The 16,093-nt window shown below is 40.4% G+C and overlaps 1 protein-coding gene across 3 annotated transcripts in view; it reads left to right on the top strand.

The window, feature by feature from the left end:
- GPBP1 (GC-rich promoter binding protein 1) overlaps positions 1–16,093 on the top strand; it is an 81,496-nt gene that overhangs the window by 41,592 nt on the left and 23,811 nt on the right. For all 3 annotated transcript variants that reach the window (XM_053590291.1, XM_053590292.1, XM_053590290.1), the window contains 3 exons: positions 9,266–9,389; positions 9,847–10,070; positions 13,704–13,770. In XM_053590291.1, coding sequence (XP_053446266.1) covers positions 9,266–9,389; positions 9,847–10,070; positions 13,704–13,770 — 415 coding nt within the window. The remainder of the gene's footprint in view (positions 1–9,265; positions 9,390–9,846; positions 10,071–13,703; positions 13,771–16,093) is intronic.

Here is a 16,093-nt window from a genome sequence, read left to right as displayed (position 1 = left end):
ATGTCTGCACACATGAAATATATTTCATGTTACTGCACACACTGTCAACACAGAAAGCAATTCTAATAATTACTTTGTCTTCTACAGTGCTCTGTGCTTAAAAGGTACAGCCAGCTTGAGTCTCCTTTATCCAATATATTTAGGACTTTGAAGTGCTTTGGATTTTTTCATATTTTGTAATATTTGCTCTGTACCTGTTGAGCATCCTAATCTGAAAGTCCAAATGCATTTCCTTGTAGCATCTAAAAGTTTAAGATTCTGATTTAGTTCCACTATGGAAAAAAGAATAGACATTTTAAGAAGCAATGTCAAAGTGTGAAACTCTTCCATCATTACCCAAGACCTTGGAATTGATTACAATCAATTCATGTCCCTTAGTAATTGTCTTTCACTTTTTTCTTTTTTTTTTTTGTAGAGACAGAGTACCACCCTCGGTAGAGTGCCGTGGCGTCACACGGCTCACAGCAACCTCTAACTCTTGGGCTTACGCGATTCGCTTGCCTCAGCCTCCCGAGTAGCTGGGACTACAGGCGCCCGCCACAACGCCCGGCTATTTTTTTGTTGCAGGTTGGCCGGGGCTGGGTTTGAACCCGCCACCCTCGGCATATGGGGCCTGTGGCTCACTTTTTTTCTAGTAGTTCAAGGTGTTCGCCGACGAAGAGGATCTGGCCGCCTGTCACTGTCAGCTAATACTCAGAAATATTAATACAGGGTTAGGTCCACTACACTTCGTCAGAAAACTGGGATTCTGAATACTGAGAGTAGCCTCTCCACAACTGTTGTTCTTCTCTTTCCAAAATTACAGTTTTGTACATCAGAGTTGAAAGTGAAGATTATGTTAACCTTTATCTTAAACAACAATGGGCAGAATCTGTGATCCATAGTAAACAGTAATCAGTATAATCCATGACCCAAAGCAATATTCTAATTCAAAAATGAATCCCCTAAATCAGTCTAAACTACTCAAGATAGGCATGTTTAGGGTAGGAGCTAAGTCTATAAAACAGTAAGAATTGGGAGACAAGAGATGAAGGAAAGGCAGGACCTAAAATGACCAGACCAGCTGTGTCATGTGTGCCCCTAGTATGACAGACTCCATCTTATTTTTACTATATGTGGTTTCAAAAGGGATTAAGAGTTTTTTTTTTTTTTTGGAGACAGAGTCTCAAGCTGTCGCCCTGGGTATGGTGCTGTGGTGTCACAGCTCATAGCAACCTCAAACTCTTGGGCTGGCGTCACAGCTCACAGCAACCTCAAACTCTTGGGCTTAAGCAATTCTCTTTCCTCAGCCTCCCAAGTAGCTGGGACTACAGGCACTCGCCACAATGCCCAGCTATTTTTTTGTTGCAGTTGTTTAGCTGGAACCCAGGCCGGGTTCGAACCTGCCACCCTTGGTGTATATGGCTGGCGCTGTAACCACTGCTGTGGGCGCTGAGCCAGTTCTTACAACACTGTATTCATTTTGTTTTTTAAAGAGGGCAGGGTCTTCCTCTGTTGTTTAGGCTGGAGTTCAAGAAGCTTGGTCATAGCTCACTGTAACCTAGAACTTCTGGGCTCAAGCCTTCCTCCCACATTAGCCTCTTAAGTACCTGGGACTACAGGTACATGCCATGCTCAGTTAACTTAATTTTTTTTTTTATTTTGTGAAGATGGGGTCTCACTTTGTTGCCCAGGTCAGCCTTACAAAATTCTTGGCCTCTCAGTGTGCTGTTGGTAGAGCTTGAGTCACAACACAAGGCCCATCATACTTTTAAACAGGTCTTATGTAAACAGTTTAGAATTCAGAAAATTATTCTCCAGTAAGTGCTTAGTCGGGTACTAATAAATTTTGCCCATGATATATGTTGAAAAAGATGCATTGTAGTGACAAAATTCTTCTAGATAGTAGAATTTTATAGTGTAATGGTACATCTTAGCAATTGTTCAATGTCACCTTATTTCATACATATGGGTTACTTGGAGGGTTAATTGACTCGTTTTCACTAGTCTGAGCCTTGATTAGAATCCAGGATGCTCTTCTGTGTTTTCCATAGGACTAATTTGGAATTTTGTAAAATTATTAAAATTTCAATTCATTGACTATAAAAATGGACTTTAAGTTAGGGAATGGAGATTTATATTGATTAAGCTACTGAAATCACTTTTTGTTAGGAAATCTTGTGTTTGTCCCATTCCCTCTTGTGTATAGGTCCCTTTAATTTGCTCCTTGTCTCTCCCTCACCTCCCAGTTGGTCTCATCTATCCTTTTTATTGGGTTTCGTTTTTTTCCAGGCCTGCATGGATGCTTATGAGTTTCCTGCTTATCTTGTTACTCGTTTTTCTGTTGTTTTATAAAGCTTATCAATAAAAATTGTCAACATTTGAAAGTTACAAAACATTAAAAAAAGCTATTAATCTTGTCTTCATAAAAATGGTAACCTGCAAGCTGGGTGCGGTGGTTCAGGCCTGTAACCCTGCACTCTGGGAGGCTAAGGCAGCTGGATCACCTGAGCTCAGGAGTTCTAGACCAGCCTGAACACAAGGGAGGCTCCATCTCTACTAAAAATAGAAAAAACTAGATGCCTATGGTGCTGGCTACTGGGAAGGCTAAGGCAAGGGGATATCTTGAGCCTAAGAGCTTGAGGTTGCTGTGAGTTATCACGCTATGGCACTCACTGCAGGGCACAGAGTAAGACTCTTGTCTCAAAAAAAAACCATACCGACTTGCAGTTAAGATTGATAATTGTTAGTGTATGGTGAAATCCCTAGTACTTTCTAGAAAATTAACTGACTCTTGATTAACCTTAATGGTGATGGGTTTTTATCCTTTTTTTATTATTAAATCATAGCTGTGTACATTAATGCGATCATGGGGCACCAGTTTTTATTCTTAAAATTTGGAACTGCCTATTCTAAATTCTTCAAAATTGCCTATAGAGCATGGTTATCAGTTTGAACGCTTAATTAGCAATATTTGAGATTTTTTCCCCTTACGTAAAGTGATTTTAGTGATCGCTTTTAGGGATCATCCTTCTTCTGGTGTGCCTTTTTTATTCTTTCGTGTCCTGTTCTCTCCTGTAGACATTTGTTTGCCCAGGTTGTTTCCTGTTTTTAATCTTGTCTTCAATAAGTGGAACTAGACATTAATCGTTGCTGCCTTCTTTATTGAAACTTAATGGGCAAGTTTTTTTGTTTGGTTTTCTTTCTTTCTTTCTTTTTTTGATTAGGAAAGAGGATGTGAAGTCTCGAATTAAGAGTAAAAACATTTTCAGGGCTGCCAGGCTGTAATTTTGAGCTGTGTAGAATTTTAGCCCCATCATGTGGTGAGATTTTAAATTGCATGTGGTTGATTATATGGCTTTTGAACTGTTTGTAACCCATAGTGAGAAGTAAAATAATATTGCGATTTTGTATTTAGGTAAATACAACTAAAACAATTTCATGTACCTATGGTGTACTAATATTTTCTTTTGTTTTCTCCTGTTTTTTTATACTTTATGTTTTTATTTTATTTATTTATTTTTTATTAAATCATAGCTGTGTACATTGATATAATCATGGGGCATCATTTACTAGCTTCACAGACCGTTTACCAAGTTTCACGTATATCCTTGTAACATGCACCGCTGGTGTAATACCACCATTGTTTTCTTCTGTTCATATTTAGTCTGTTAAAATGCCAGTGGTGGCTGATTGATTTCATTATCCATTAAAAGGTCCTAACTTACAGTTTGAAAAGTAACATTTAGGGCCAGGCCCGGTGGCTTACAACTGTAATCATAGCACTTGGGAGGCTGAGGCTGGTGGATTGCCTGAGCTTACGGGTTCGAGATCAACCTGAGCTAGAGCGAGACCTCGTCTCTAATAATAGCCAGGCGTTGTGGTGGGTGCCTGTAGTCCTAGCTGCTTGGGACCTGAGATAAGAGAATCACTTGAACCCAGGACTTTGAGGTTGCTATCAGCTGTGATGCCATGGCACTCTACCAAGGGTGACAAAGTGAGACTCTGTCTCCAAAAAAAAAAAAAAAAAATTTTTATAATTGAAGGAACACTGAACAGAAGTGGTTACAGATACTGAAAAATTTAGACAGCCAGAAAATTCTGTTTAAAATTTTTGTTACCATTGACTTAATTCTCATAAGGATGACACAGTAATCTCTGTAAACAGGCTGTTACATATTTTCATAGTAATAATTATTTGTAGAAAGAAGGAAGACTCCAAGGGTGTGGTAGATGAGTAGCAGGAAATAGAAACAGAAAGTAGATGATTTTTATTTATTTTATATTATTATTATTTTTTGAGACAGAGTCTCACTTTGTCGCCCTAGGTAGAGTGCTGTGGTGTCACAGCTCACAGCAACCTCCAGCTTTTTGAGCTTAGGCAATTCTCTTGCCTCTGCTTCCTGAGTAGTTGGGACTACAGGCGCCCCCTGCAATGCTTGGCTATTTTTTTGTTGCAGTTTGGTCCGGGCTGGGTTCGAACCCGCCACCCTCAGGTTATGGGGCCAGCGCCCTACTCCCTGAGCCACAGGTGCCACCCCTGGGGATTTTTTTTTTTTTTTAATTGGATGCAAGATCTATCTTTATTACACAGGCTAATCTTAAATAAGCCTCTGGCTTCAAACTCCTGAGTAGCTGGGTCTACATATGTGTGCCACATCACACTGAGCCTTTTAAAACAGATAAAAGTAGTGAAATTCTACTGCACTAAACGCATTTTTATGTTTAGATTGAGTGTCCTGTAATCTCTATAGCTAAAGTTTAATAGTACTTTTTTGATCTTTCTGTAGCAGCATTTAAAAACCTGATTAGTGGGGTGGTGCCTGTGGCTCAGTGAGCAGGCCGCTGGCCCCATATACCGAGGGTGGCAGGTTCAAACCCGGCCCCGGCCAAACTGCAACAAAAAAATAGCCGGGCGTTGTGGCAGGTGCCTGTAGTCCCAGCTGCTCGGGAGGCTGAGGCAAGAGAATAGCGTAAGCCCAAGAGTTAGAGGTTGCTGTGAGCCGTGTGACGCAATGGCACTCTACCCGAGGGTGGTACAGTGAGACTTTGTCTCTACAAAAAAACAAAAAACAAAAAAAAAACCTGATTAGCGTTTTGGTGCCCGTAGTACAGTGGTTACGGCGCTGGCCACATGCACCGAGGCTGGTGGGTTTGAACCCGGCCTGAGTCCGCTAAACAACAATGACAATTGCAACCAAAAAGAAAAATAGCCAGGTGTTGTGTCAGGTGCCTGTAGTCCCAGCTACTTGGGATGTTGAGGCAAGAGAATCTCTTAAGCCCAAGAGGTTTTTTTTTGTTGTTGGGTTTTTTTTTTTTTTTTTTTTTTTCCCCCTCTGGAGACAGTCTTACTATGTTGCCCTCAGTAGAGTGCTGTGGTGTCATAGCTCACAGCAACCTCCAGCTCTTGGGCTTAGACGATTCTCTTGCTTCAGCCTCCCAAGTAGTTGGGACTACAGGTGCCCACCACAATGCCCGGCTATTTTTTTGGTTGCAGTTTGGCTGCGGCGGGATTCAAACCCACCACTCTCCGTATGTGGGGCCAGTACCCTACTCACTGAGCCACAGGTGCCACCCGACTTGCATTCTTGACGTAGAAACAAGAATGTTGGGCGGCGCCTGTGGCTCAGTCGGTAGGGCGCCAGCCCCATATACCGAGGGTGGCGGGTTCAGGCCCGGCCCCAGCCAAGCTGTTACCAGGAAATGCCAGGCGTTGTGGCAGGTGCCTATAGTCCCAGCTGCTTGGGTGGCTGAGGCAAGGGAATGCTTGAGCCCAGGAGTTGGAGGTTGCTGTGAGCTGTGTGAGGCCACGGCACTCTAACCGAGGGCCATAAAGTGAGACTCTATCTCTACAAAAAAAAAAAAAAAAGAAGCAAGAATGTTCTGTTGCTCAGGGTCCGTGGTATGTTGCAAGTCTCTACAACATATCCATCAGCTCTACATATTCTTTGGCTAAATTTAAATTTTCATATTACTTTGACAAAGTACACTGATCACTTTGTCAGTCACTTTGATTAATCTGACAGAGATTAGAATCAAGTCCATTTAATTTGTTTTGTACAGCATTTAGTTAAGGCTACCATTAACATTCTGAACAATAGGGCAAGGTCAGGAAATAAGTTCTGGGGAGGGACAAGTGAAGGATGAGGACAAGTAGGTGACTTTTAGCCCCAGATAAAATTTGGGATATGGTCTGAGGCTACTCTGTTATCTATTACAGTTCAATCAAGGGAGCTTTAACCTGATTTTTGGTGTTATTGCCTATAATTATGGGGGTAATAGATGGGCCAAGTAAACATTCTGTAGTTAATTCTTTTTTTCAGGTACAAACATAACCAACCAAAGGGTTTGAGATCTGTTGTAAAACTTGATTCAGATTATTATAACATTAGTTTGTTGGCGGCGCCTGTGGCTCAGTGAGTAGGGCGCCGGCCCCATATGCTGAGGGTGGCGGGTTCGGACCCAGCCCCAGCCAAACTGCAACAGAAAAATAGCCGGGCGTTGTGGCGGGTGCCTGTAGTCCCAGCTGCTCGGGAGACTGAGGCAAGAGAATCGCCTAAGCCCAGGATTTGGAGGTTGCTGTGAGCCTTGTGACGCCACGGCACTCTACCCGAGGGCGGTACAGTGAGACTCTGTCTCTCCAAAAAAAAAAAAACATGGACAATCACAAAGTAGTTGCAGCGTTAGTTGCCACTCAATACCATAACCTAAAATTGCCCAGATATCTGGGTAGTAAGCATATGGCTGTTTTTTTTTTCTTTTTTTTGAGTCAGGATCTCACTCTGTTGAGAGCTGGATTGCAATATCCTGATTATAGCTCACTGTAGCCTCAAACCCTTGGGCTCAAATGATCTTCTTGCCATAGCCTTCTAAGTAGCTAGGACTGTGGGCATGTGTGCCAGCACACCTGGCTAATTTTTCATTTTATTTTTTGTTGAAACAAGGTCTTGCTATGTTGCCCTGGCTTCAGATGATCCTCCTGCCTCAGTCTCTCAAAGAGCATATGATTTTTTATCAGTCAGAATGAGACAAGGATGTGGTGGTCAAGTGTTCAAGTGCAGATTTAGGGGCTGCCATGAATGGCATCAGGCATAACAGGATAGTTAAGTACTTAGCTATATCCATGTGAAATTTTCTGGTTTCAAAGCATATGGATGGAGTTTTTTTTTTTTTTTTTTTTTTGGCAGTTTTTGGCTGGCGTCGGATTTGAACCTGCCACCTCCGGTATATGGGGCCGGCACCCTACTCCTTTGAGCCATAGGCACCACCCCATATGGATGGAGTTGACAGCAATATTATCTCTTAACTATTGTTTAATCCACGCTGCAGCACACTCTGTTCATCTCTGTACCTTCTAGGGTAAGGTATTCTCTCCCCAGGTTTTGGAATTTACTCTTTCCTAAGCCTGGAAGTTGTGGTGTGTCCCATTTTCAATAGCTATTACTGAAAAGTCACTCCTGCTTATACCTAGACTTTTTCTTTTTTTCTTTTTTTTTAGAGAGAGTCTCATTTTGTCACCCTGGGTAGAGTGCTTTGGCATCATACCTCAAACTCTTGGGCGTAAGTGAACCTCTTGTCTCAGCCTCCCAAGTAGCTGAGACTGCAGGCACCCACCCCAATTCCCAGCTGGTTTTCTATTTTTAGTAGATACGGGGGGTCTCACTCTTGCTCAGGCTGATCTTGAACTTGTGAGCTCAAGCAATCCCCCCACCTTGGCCTCCCAGAGTGGTAGGATTATAGGTGGGAGCCACTGCACCAGGCCTTATAACCTACAATACCTAGACTTTTTATCTGAAGATATTGGATATGAATGGTATGAGGGCATTTTTACATAATTTGCACTGATATCCTTTACATTGGTTCATGTGGGTTACTGCAGGGGGAATAGGGGAGCAGTGCACTCAAGCAGATAGTCAGGGTATTCATATGAGATCTAGGATTATGTTGAGAATCAAGTGGCCAAACCAGATTAAGTGTGAATTCCTTAGGTTCCTTTTGTGTTCCCTTTTGTGTCCAACCCAGAGGGTTGGCCTGAACAACAGCATGTTCAGGGATGATCAAGGCATATTCTGAATTTTAAAAGTATGTAATCTTGGGCGGTGCGTGTAGCTCAGTGGGCAGGGCACCAGCCCCATATACCTAGGGTGGCGGGTTCAAACCCGGCCCTGGCCGAAGTGCAACAACAACAAAAATAGCTGGGCATTGTGGCTAGCGCCTGTAGTCCCAGCTACTTGGGAGGTTGAGGCAAGAGAATCGCCTAAGCCCAGGAGTTGGAGGTTGCTATGAGCTCTGACACCACAGCACTCTACCGAGGGCAACAAAGGAAGACTGTTTCTTTTTTTTTTTTTTTTTGAGTCAGAGTCTCACTATGATGTCCTCGGTTGAGTACCCTGGCATCACAGCTCACAGTAACCTCAAACTCTTGGGCTTAAGAGATTCTCTTGTCTAAGCCTCCCAAGTAGCTGGGATTAGGCACCTTTCACAATGCCTGGCTATTTTTTATTTATTTATTTTGTTGTTGCAGTTGTTGTTGTTTAGCAGATGGGGACAGGTTTGAACCAGCCTGCCTCCGTGTATGTGGCCAGCACCCTAATCACTTAGCTATGGGCCCCGAGCCTCCATTACCACTTTCTTTCTCAAATGTTTTTGGGAATTTTTATTCCATGGAGATGATCTGTTTTCTCTGTTAAAGTGTCTAAAATGCTAGTTTTGATTGTGATTTTTATCAGATTTCATGGATTAATACTGGAGCTAAATAACTTTTAGAAATAGGACTTTCCGGTATTTTGGGATAAACATTCTGTTATTTTGATAGCTTTTTAAAAGCTTTAGTTTGGAGAAGGGAAGTTTGGAAATAAAGTGGAGGACTTAAAACAAGTTTCATTTGATAATTTTTCTGATGTAGAAGAAAAGCTTGAGCTATGGTGAAAATGTTTATACAAGCAGTGTGTGATACAAATTATCATTATGGGGTTATAAGAGAAATGTGTGTCATATTTTAGCTTGTTTCCCTTATAATGAATGGCATTTTCCCTTTAAATTTGTTTTGGAAAAGTAGATGATGTTGAACTCTTTCAGAAAAAGCATGCTTGGTGGTGGAAAATAGACCAAAAATGAATTCTGTCTTACGTTTTTAGAGTTACCCGGTTATCAGATACCTTGAGAAATACTATGAAATGTTCCCTTGCCATTTAAAATTCTTGAAAATAAGAGTATTATAGTTTTTAAAGTTACATTTAGCTTTACTTAAAAGTATATGTACTTGTATGTTTATAATCTGTTTCAGTCGTCATTGAATTTTGAGAAGCATTCTGAAAACTTTTCATGGACAGAAAACCGATACGATGTGAATCGTCGACGACACAACTCTTCAGATGGCTTTGATTCTGGTGTTGGACGTCCTAATGGAGGTAATTTGCTAAGGAATGATAGGGTTAAGGATAAATTTTCTTCATGCTCCTTTAAGAAAGTTTATTTTTAATTTTTATTTTATTTAATTTATTTAAATTAAATTTAATTCAATTAATTTATTTATTTTTAGAGGCAGAGTCTCACGTTCTCGCCCTTGGTAGAGTGCTGTGGCATCATAGCTCACAGCAAACTCTAGCTCTTGGGCTTAGGCGATTCTTTTGCCTCAGCCTCCTGAGTAGCTGGGACTACAGGTGCCCACCACAGTCCTCCGGCTATTTTTTGCTCCGGCAATTTGGCCAGGGCTGGATTTCGAACCCACCACCCTCGATATATGAGGCCGGCACCCTACTCACTAAACCACAGGCGCTTGCCCCCCTTTAAGAAACTTTTGATTGTGGTTCAGTTTTTAAGCATAACTGCCTTTGTATTTATGTTACTTTTTGTTACCAAATAAAGGTAACTTTGGAAGGAAAGAAAAAAATGGATGGCGTACACATGGAAGAAATGGTACTGAAAACATAAATCATCGAGGGGGATACCATGGTGGAAGTTCCCGTTCTCGTAGCAGTATTTTCCATTCTGGAAAAAGCCAAGGACTACATGAAAACAACATACCTGACAATGAAACTGGGAGGAAAGAAGACAAGAGAGAACGCAAACAGTTTGAGGCTGAGGATTTTGTAAGTTTCTTGTAATTTTAGTACAGATAAAATTCCTGCAAATGCTATCAAGGTATTCTTAATGATGTTTTATCAGCACAGCTCATTTTCTGCAGGGTTCACACACAATAGATTTTTTTTTTGAGATGGAGTCTCATTTGGTCACCCTCGGTAGAGTACTGTGGTGTCACAGCTCACAGCAACCTCAAACTCTTGGGCTCAAGCAGTTCTCTTGCCTCAGCCTCTCCCTGTAGCTGGGACTACAGGTGCCTGCCACAACTCCAACTATTCTTTTTTAGGGGAGGGAGTTTGCTCTTGCTCAGGTTGGTATTGAACCCGTGAGCTGAGGCAATCCACCAGCCTCAGCTTCCACAATAGGCATTTGCCCAATTATTTTTCTCCAGAATTTTCTTTTATTCTTTTTATTTTGTGAGGTCTTTTGTTCATTCTCTCCTTACCAGCCGCTGTCTACTTTCTCTTTCTTTCCCCTCCCCCCCCTTTCCTTTTTTCTGGTTTCTTTCCTTTCCTCTCCCCCTTCTTTCCCCTCCTTTTTTTTTCTCCCACTCCCCTCGCTTCAAGCCTCCCCCCTTCCCTCCCCCCTCTCTCCCCTTGTTTCCCTTTCATTTTTTTTGCCTTGTCAGGCCTGCTTATTTTATTTCCAAGTCAAAATTTATTCCCAAAACAAAATTTTCTTAATTTTTAAGTATGTGTTATATTATATTCTTACTATAAAGTGAGCAAGAAAAAGTGTTAAAAAAATATAAGAGAAAATATATTTATTTACTGATCATGAAGTGGAAGTGGGTCATTATAAAGATCTTCATGTTATGTTGCCTAGGTTGGCTCCCATCGTCAAGCAGTTTTCTAGCCTCAGCCTCCCAAAGTGCTAGGATCGCAGATGCAAGTACTATGCCTGGCCTGTTCCCTATTACAATCCTAGACCTGGACTATAGATGCAGAGTGTAATTTCTAATAGTATGTTTTAATTTTATTTATTCAGCATGTATTAAATAGTACTTTATTTATTTATTTTTTGTGAGACAGGGTCTCACTTTGTTGCCTTTGGTAGTGTCATGGTGTCATAGCTCACAGCAACCTCAAACTCTTGGGCTTAAGTGATTCTCTTGCCTCAGCCTCCTAAGTAGTGCCTGCCGCAATGCCTGTCTGTTTTTTAGAGACAGGGTCTTGTTCTTGCTGCGTGTGGTTTAGAACCTATGAGCTTAGGCAGTCCCTCCCAACTTGGCCTCGCAGAGTGCTAGGATTATAGGTGTGAGTCACTGCACCCAGCCTAAATAGTACCTTTCAGTCTGTGTTCCTGGGTAATATGAAAAATACTTGATAATAATAATGGAAATTTAGGACTTTTAGAAATTAAATGTATCTACCAAGATTAGCTTTAGCATACCAATTCAATGCTCATCTCTTTTTTTTGGAGACAGATTATCAAGCTGTGGCCCTGGATAGAGTGCCATGGTTTAGAGTGCTGTCAAGTCACAGCTCACAGCAACCTCGAACTCTTGGGCTTAGGCGGTTCTCTTGCCTCAGCCTCCCTAGTAGCTGCCAGGCTCCTGGCTATATTTTGTTGCAATTGCCCTTATTTTTTCAGCTGGCCTGGGCTGGGATTGAACCTGCCAGCCTGGATATGTGGCCAGCACCCTACCCACTGAGCTATGGGCGCTGCCACTAATCTCATTTTTTTTTTTTTTTGAGACAGAGCCTAAAGCTGTTGCCCTGGGTTGAGTGCTATGGCATCACAGCTCACAGCAACCTCCAACTCCTGGGCTTAACAAATCTCTTGCCTCAGCCTCTCAGGCAGCTGGGAATACAGGTGCCTGCCACGATGCCCGGCTATTTTTTTTTCTTCTCTTTCTTTTTCTTTTTTTCTTCTTCTTTTTATTATTATTATTATTATTATTTTTTTTATTGTTGGGGATTCATTGATTTTTTTTTTTTTTTTAGAGACAAGAGTTTTGCTTTGTCCCGCTCGGTAGAGTGCTGTAGTGTCACAGCTCACAGCAACCTCCAGCTGTTCGGCTTAGGTGATTCTCTTGCCTCAGCCTCTTGAGTAGCTGGGACTATAGGCACCCGTCATGACGCCCGGCTATTTTTTGTTTGCAATTTGGCCAGGGTTGGCCTTGAACCCACCACCCTCGGTGTGTGGGGCTGGCGCCCTACTCACTGAGCCACAGGTACTGCCCAGCGGCTATTTTTTTTGGGGGGGGGGGTTGTAGTTGTCATGGTTGTTTGACAGGCCCCGGCTGGATTCGAACCTGCCAGCTCTGGTGTATGTGGCTGGCACTGTAGCCGCTTGAGCTATAGGCGTGGAGCCCACTCATCTCACTTTTTAATAGTCCTGAGCATCACTTGTTGAAATAAGAGTTTTCACTTTGCTTTGAGAATGAATATGTTCTCTGAAGTATATAGTGATAAAAACATAAAGGAAAGAATTGGAGTCTAGGTGCAGTAGCTCATGCTTGTAATCCCAGCACTTTGGGAGGCTGAGGCAGGATGATTGCTTGAGGCCAGGAGTTCAGGATTAGCCTGTGCAACTTAGTGAGACTCTATTTCTACAAAACAATTCAAAAATTAGCTAGTGTGCTGATATACAAATATAGTGATAGCTTCTTGGAAGGTTAAGGTGAGAGGATCACTTGAGACCAGGAATTTGAGGCTGCAGTGAGCTATGATCATGCTACTGCACAGTCTGAGTGACCAAGTGGGACTTTGTCTCAAAAATAAAATGTAAAAAATAATTGGGAAATGGTCTGATTTTCCTTATTGACCTTGACGTTATGCTAAGGAGAGATTATTTCTCAGACTGATTCAGAGACCCAGTCTCTTGAGTTTTCTTTGTTTTTGTTATTCAATCTTTTCTCAGATAGTCATGGAATAGGGGAATATTAAAGACACTTATTTTCTCGGACTAGCAGTGAGTATGGATAGTAACCATTTCAGTGATTGGTATAGTAAGCTGGAAGTAAGGCTTATAAAATAATTTTTTTTTTTTTTTGAGACAAGAGTCTCACTCAGTTGCTCTGGGGTTGAGTGTCCTGGCTTCATAGCTCATAGCAACCTCAGACTCTTGGGCTTAAGTGATCCTCTTTCCTCAGCCTCCCAAGTAGCTGGGACTACAGGCTCCCGCTGCAACACCTGGCTATTTTTAGAGATGGGATCTTGCTCTTGTTCAGGCTGGTCTCAAGCAATCTGCCTGTCTCAGTTTCCCAGAGTGCTGGGTTTATAGGTGTGAGCCACTGTGCTTGGCCCTATAAAGTAATTTTTAATACAGGTCAAGTATTATTTATCTCAAGTTCTTGGGACCAGAAGTGTTTGAGATTTCAAATTTTTCTGGATTTTTGGATTATCTGCATTATGCTCAGCAGTTCAGTGAACCTCATCTGAAAATCTGAAATCCAGAATGTTCTAGTGAGCATTTCCTCTGGGCATCAAAGCGACATTCAAAAAGTTTCAGATTTTGAAACACTTCAAATTTTAGATTTGTGGACAATGGACACTCAGCCTGCTGTCACAGCTGATTATATTAGATTCCATATTTATAGAATGTATAATTTTGAGATTGCTTTTAAAGGATTTGTCTTAAAAATGTGAAGTGTTTCAAATATTTGTTTTAATTTTTCTCTGTACACTTTATTCCAGCCATCTTTAAATCCTGAATATGAGAGAGAACCAAATCAGAATAAATCTTTAGCTGCAGGTGTATGGGGTAAGTAATGCTTGATCTATCTTTGAGGGGCATAAAATGTTAAATATTTGTAGATTTCACTTTTTGTGTTTTTTAAAATAAGGCTAGAATAAAACTTTTCTATTTGTTTTGATGTGCTAAGCTACAAAAAAAGGTAGCACATGTTAGAAGTATACTCAGCTTTAATTTGCGTTTTTTTTTAAATGATTGTAAGTTAATGTAATAACTTGATAATCATTTTGAGAGCACCCAAGATAAACAAAAAACTTAGTTTAAATTAATTTTAGTTATTACATGTTGAAAACTTAGTTAACTGTAAGATACAAATACTTCAGTTCATAGTGTGACATGAAGTTAATTCCTTTACTTATGAAAATGATTATACGTATGACTTTTAGAAATAATTGTATCAATTTTCCGTATGACTTTTAGAAATAATTGTATCAATTTTCTATGGAGCTAACCTGTATTAGAAATTATTTGCCTCTTAGAGTTTTAAATCTTAATGAGAATTTTTCTGGTAATAGCTCCCTTTTCTTTAAACCGCTATGAATTTAATTTGATAGCATCTTAGAAAAGATTAAACTGCACCTATATAGTACAAATTAGATAGTTTTTTAAATACTCAAGTGAAGTTTAAAATAATGGAAAATTTTATGATGTAGAGATTTGACATCTCAAAATAATTTAATTATTTGAGACCAAATTCAGAGGTGCTGTATCCACTTTGGAACTTGTACACATGTTCATTTGTATTTTTCTATTGAAAAATCAATAACTTACTAAAACAAAAGGATTGTGGCTTATGACAGCATATTAGTCCTAACAATGAAGGCATTATTTTAAACTTTGCCACTTCCTGTGCTTTATTGTATTTATGGGGTGAAACTGGGGAATTATTTTGTTTTCTTTTTATCTCCCTCTTGATTTAAGGGCTTTTTGAGGGTGGGGGTTGGGGGTGGTCAGACACTTTTGTTAGAACCATGTGAATGGCATTGTTTTTTCTGTATTGCAAATTAGTATTTCTACCACTCTCCCCAGGCCTACACGCCCAGACACACACATACCCAACCAAAAAAATCTCCCAAGCTCCTCTCTTAGGTATGTTTCCTTATTATTCAGTTTTTTTGGGAACAGCTGATTGCATAAGAATATAGAACCACCTGGAAGGTGTTAAATAGAATCTCTAAGAAATTAGGAATAATTTGGATTTGATTAGAATGAAAGTAAATTTAAAAATTAAGAATGTCAGTGAGTGTTTGTCATATAAAATTACCAATAGATACTATTGGTACTGATCCTTGGTTGACTTCATAATTTTAGGAATGATTTAAAGGAAAAGACTTGAAAATAATGAGAATAAAATGTATAATATAAAGATTTTGGTTCTACTGTTTCAGGGTTGGTCTAACGATTTTGAGTACTAGTTGAAAAGATGTTTAAAAGGAAGATGTACTCTTTACTGTGTTTAGGTAAATTAAGAAATGTCTCTGCTTAAAAAATGGTTAATTGTGGCATGTTAAATTCCCCATACCTCCCATAGGAATACAATGAAACTCTCATTGTATTACACCTTACTATTCCTCTCTCACTTTCCCCCCTGGGTTCCCAAGTATTGTTTTCCCAATTGCAACATTTAAAATAGCTATGTTCCTGAGGAAGACGAGAGAATTTTAGGAAAGACTTCAATAGAACTTATCTAGTGCTACTTCCTTCCAGGTAAGTAAAAATTTACTAACGAAATGTAGTATATATGAAAAGAAAAAACAATTTGTTCATGAAACTATAATTCTGTAGATCAAAAATTGGCAGAGTCGGGCGGCGCCTGTGGCTCAGTCGGTGGGGCGCCGGCCCCATATGCCGAGGGTCGCGGGTTCAAACCCAGCCCCGGTTCAAACCCAGCCCCGGCCAAATTGCAACAGAAAAATAGCTGGGCGTTGTGGCGGGCGCCTGTAGTCCCAGCTGCTCGGGAGGCTGAGGCAAGAGAATCGCTTGAGCCCAGGAGTTGGAGGTTGCTGTGAGCTGTGTGAGGCCACGGCACTCTACTGAGGGCCATAAAGTGAGACTCTGTCTCTACAAAAAAAAAAAAAAAAAAAAAAAAAAAAAAAAAAAAAAAAAAAAAAAAAAAATTGGCAGAGTCCATAATACCCAAAACTTTACAAAATATCTTGAGGGGAAAGTAAGCTATTTCAAAATAAAGTTAACATGAGCTTAATTTCTACTTAGAATTAGTTGGCTTTATTGGAAACTCCTTCATTTAGCTTGTGTCTGAATTTATAGTATTTTTATCTTAATCAGGATCATAATTTTTGGGTGCATAAGATTAATAGTTATTAGATAATCT

Source organism: Nycticebus coucang, chromosome 1 (genome assembly GCF_027406575.1).
Source record: "Nycticebus coucang isolate mNycCou1 chromosome 1, mNycCou1.pri, whole genome shotgun sequence".
Taxonomy (NCBI): domain Eukaryota; kingdom Metazoa; phylum Chordata; class Mammalia; order Primates; family Lorisidae; genus Nycticebus; species Nycticebus coucang.
This window is presented reverse-complemented; position numbering and strand designations above follow the sequence as displayed.